Source organism: Etheostoma cragini, chromosome 15 (genome assembly GCF_013103735.1).
Source record: "Etheostoma cragini isolate CJK2018 chromosome 15, CSU_Ecrag_1.0, whole genome shotgun sequence".
In the NCBI taxonomy this organism is placed as follows: Eukaryota; Metazoa; Chordata; class Actinopteri; order Perciformes; family Percidae; genus Etheostoma; species Etheostoma cragini.
In genome coordinates, this window is record NC_048421.1 from 20,435,247 (window position 1) to 20,439,317 (window position 4,071).

The 4,071-nt window shown below is 37.6% G+C and overlaps 1 protein-coding gene across 3 annotated transcripts in view; it reads right to left on the reverse strand.

Annotated features, from left to right (window-relative positions):
- The window catches only part of eci1 (enoyl-CoA delta isomerase 1), an 18,042-nt gene extending 15,957 nt beyond the window's left edge, over positions 1–2,085 (reverse strand). For 2 of the 3 annotated variants that reach the window (XM_034893720.1, XM_034893721.1), the window contains exons 1-2: positions 1,956–1,998; positions 973–1,098 (exon numbers count right to left, since the gene is read on the reverse strand). In XM_034893720.1, coding sequence (XP_034749611.1) covers positions 973–1,098; positions 1,956–1,998 — 169 coding nt within the window. Of the gene's footprint in view, positions 1–972; positions 1,099–1,955 lie in introns of all 3 variants that reach the window. The other variant, XM_034893719.1, reaches the window with a different exon arrangement.
- Positions 2,086–4,071: the final 1,986 nt, after the last annotated feature.

Consider the following 4,071-nt stretch of genomic DNA (forward strand, 5'->3'; position numbering starts at 1 on the left):
TGATTGGCTGCTTAGAAATTAAGTGTTAACGAGCAGTTGGACAGGTGTACCTAATAAAGTGGCCGGTGAGTGTATAACATGACCAGTCACACACACTTGGTATGTGCATCCTGGTGTAAACAGAAACCAACATTACTCTGCCTTTCAATGTCATCAATAGAGTTTCCTGAAGCTCTTCGTTTAAGCTTGCCCAGACTACAAAGCAACCCCTTTTCAAACCAAAACCAGGGCAGCAGTGTTTCCAAAATTCTCCATTTTAGGGGCTCTGAAAGGCCAGAGTGGTGAGGACATGAGGCGCAAAAGAAGATATTTGTTTTTCAACCATAATGTAGTAGTGTAAAGAGAGCTGCCTTGTGTTAAAGTGCTCATAGTTTGCTCATTTCCAGGTTCATAATTGCATTTAAAGGTTATATTAGAAAAGGTTTACATGGTTTAATTTTCAAAAAAACACCATGTATTTGTTGGACTGTACATTGCTGCAGCTCCTCTTTTCAACCTGTGTGTTGAGCTCTCCGTTTTAGCTACAGAGTGAGGCATCGCACTTCTGTTCCATTTTTGTTGGGAGTCGCACATGCTCAGTAGCTAGGGTTAGGACTACTAGCCAGTCAGCTGCAGAGTATAAAGGCGTGCCACGCTAGCAGCTAGGCAAGCATTATACCGTGTGTTACAAAGTGACGCACGTTTGTCACTGAAGTAAAGGCTGGACTACAACAGAGCTGTTAGTGAAGTTAGAGAGCAGATAGTGAACAGTGTTTTTTGTTGGAGACGGTAAGTCCCTTTGGGCTTTTTCACTTTGTAAACCTATTACATGCACAAAAAAAGATATGTAACACTATAAAGGAAAGGGAAAAAGCCAAAAAGCATAATATGAGCACTGATAATATGAACACAGGCTAAAAGAAAAAAAGAAATTGGCTCCAGCACTTAGACACATACAGGAGATACATACTGATCTTTTAGCAAAATGTTTACCTGTGCTTTGGTCAAATTCCACATCGATCATGGGGGAGGTGGAGTTGTTCCTCTGCTGAGCAACAAGGACGGGAGACACACAAACTCTGCCATGACTGCTGCAGGAGGACCGTTGGGAAAGAAGACCTACACACACACACACACACACACAAAATATCTTCTTGTCTTTGGCATGTATATGTATCAAGCTTTTAACAAAAAGACCCAGTACTTTAGGAGCAGCTCTATGGGATATTATTACAGTAATCATATGTAGTGTATGTCCAAAGCAGGAAAAACCCGACATCTGCCATATTGTTCATTGTTAAGAAACATTAATGATAATTCTATTCCATAATGTCTTTCTGCAAAAACTAATGTATTGTTTCTTTCAAGTACACTGTATTTGTGTTAAATTTGTAATGTCTTATAGAAACATAAATAGAACAGTGTTTGAAATAATTATTTCGGATAATTTCGTAGAACGTTGGTTAGATTGGGCAGATTCAAGGCATTTATTCTGTTACTTGCTAGACGACAACTGACAAGGAGGCACCTTCACGCAATACAAAGTCAATGGAGAGCTCTGCTTATTTTCCCCTCCGGTGTGGGCGGGACTTAAGACAGAAATAAAATAGACACAGGTCGTAGAAATGCCGTGAATGACAAATCAGAAACTAGTATTCAACCAGGCAGTGAAATAGCTGGAATGACTCTTTAACGCGTTGTTCTTTAAATATATCATATAAATATTCAAATGAACCTGACACGCATTGATAATGTTAAGGTCCACAAGCTGACGTAAACTTAGGTTTATTATGTCCGTCGTGTATCCATTGGCAGCTAAAGGTGTCCTGTGACCTTTGTTCCAGTTTCTGTAGAGAACAGCTAACACAACTAGCTAACACTGCTAACAGTAACAACCCAAACAGGCGCAGGTAAAACGGCAATTTATAACATTTGAGGCATTCTGTTAGAATGATAGGTGCATACACATTACATACCTGACAAGCCGCACTTTTTTCTTAATGCAGCTCTTAATGCCATTGTGTCCTGCTCAGATTCTGAATGAAGGAGACTGTCTATGAGGAGACCACATAGGGAGACCACTATTACTTCCGCCTAAGACAAAATGGGCGGGACTATGACCTTCTTCTTTAGCTCTTGTTTGGCGGTGATTGGCCGTTTTGAAAATATCGTCAACTTGTGCTTCAGTACGTATGAACCTTGTTATTATATATCCAGACGGGTAAAAGTACCTTAAAATAATTAGGTAAACCGAAATAACAAACACAATTAGTTCCTACTGACATTCAATTACATACAAGACATATTTTGATGGCATAAATGGCAGAAGGTCTTTCTGACAAGGTTGCCATGTATGGAGGACCAGGGGCCTGTTGCACGAAAGTAGAATAAAGATATCCAGGATAAATGAAAAAGCGCAGCTTGACTTAGTGTGATCTGCTCATCGCGGCTTAATCGGTTGCCGAGCCAGGATGAACACGTGAAGCTATGTCAAGCCAGGTGTAGATAGCTGGGATAAGTGCACGTTCACGGCTTTCTCACATAGACCACGGTATCGATCACAGATTTACTGATGCAGAATTAAGAAGACGCATGCGCCATATGTTTCACCCAATGAGCAGCAGCTTAAATGGAAAGTAACGAGGAGGTGAAGAATTTCATATGTAGAAAGGGAAATACGGCTCTTATCAAACGGAGAGAAAAAGCCGAACAGAACATAGCGGACCCGACTGAATGTGTAGGGTGTAAAAATATCTTCTTAGCCTATAGTCACTCCACATTTTACAAAGTTGTAGGCTACACTGTGTTTTAATTGCTTTAAATATGCTAGTTTCATGTTTCTGTTTTTATGTGATAAATGTGCTGGTTTTACTGTAAAGGGTCTTTGACTAGCCTACCATGTAAAGCACTATATAAATAAAATGTATTGTATTTAGCTTTTGCCTTAAAAGTGAGCAGAGGGAATAATGTTCCTCGGGAAATGGACCCTTTAAGGACTTTAGGCTTAATTTCAAACCCGTATTCACAACGTGTGAACATGTTTTATACCATATGCACAAATCTCTATAAGCTATATCTAATTCTTTCTAGGCTACAATTAATATTCATACAGAACAATCAGAAGGGGACAAGAACTAAAAAAATAAGTAAGTGACTTCAATAAACGCTGTGAGCATTTGTAAAACAATATTCATGGTTTATTCTTCTGACAAGTGACCGCACCAAAATAAAAAGATTAAGAACCATTGCATTGTTCCCGGTGTGATGAACGTAAACTACACTACATACGTACTGTATATGGGCCACGTTATTGGTCCAGGGATGGGAGACTAATTGAGAAGGTTATGAAACAAATGTAAGCTATAATAAAAAACATTAGCCTACATATTAAGGAGTAACACAAACTACCCTTTATTAGAGAAGGATAAGCAACAAGAAAATTAATCATGAATGTATTCTCTGACCAGTCTGTCATTATATCATCTGGGAATATATCGCTACATTAATATCGTCACACTTAATCTTCTGAGCGTGTCCTGTATGAACCTGAAGCTGAGACCACGGACGCTGCGCTGCTCATCTCTACACTGTAACGAATTTGACTGTAGATTTTACAGTAAACACCTGGTAAAAAAGTTGCCAGCAAAATCTTGTAAAATTACTACAAGTTACGGTTAACAACTGTAAAAATAATTACAGTATAATACAGTATTTATTTTACAGGTTATTGTTGTACATAAATTACAGCAATGCTTTGTTTTTTTAAAGGAAAACAATATTTTATTGTAATTTAGTTTACAACATTATCTTGTATTTACTTCACAATACAATATGTTGTTGTTAATCTTTTTTTACAACAACATATTGTATTGTGAAATATTTACAGATTTTTGCTGGCAACTCAAGTATCCAGTAAAAAGATGTAAATATTTGACAATACAATACGTTGTTGTAAAAAGAATATACAGTTAATTTAGTTTTTTACATTTGCAGCTTTGCTGATGCCTATTAAGTGTTTTAAATAAGACCAAGCTTGTTTTTAATTCAAAAACCATTGCATTAGATTCTCTTCAACTGTAAAAAACAAAAACA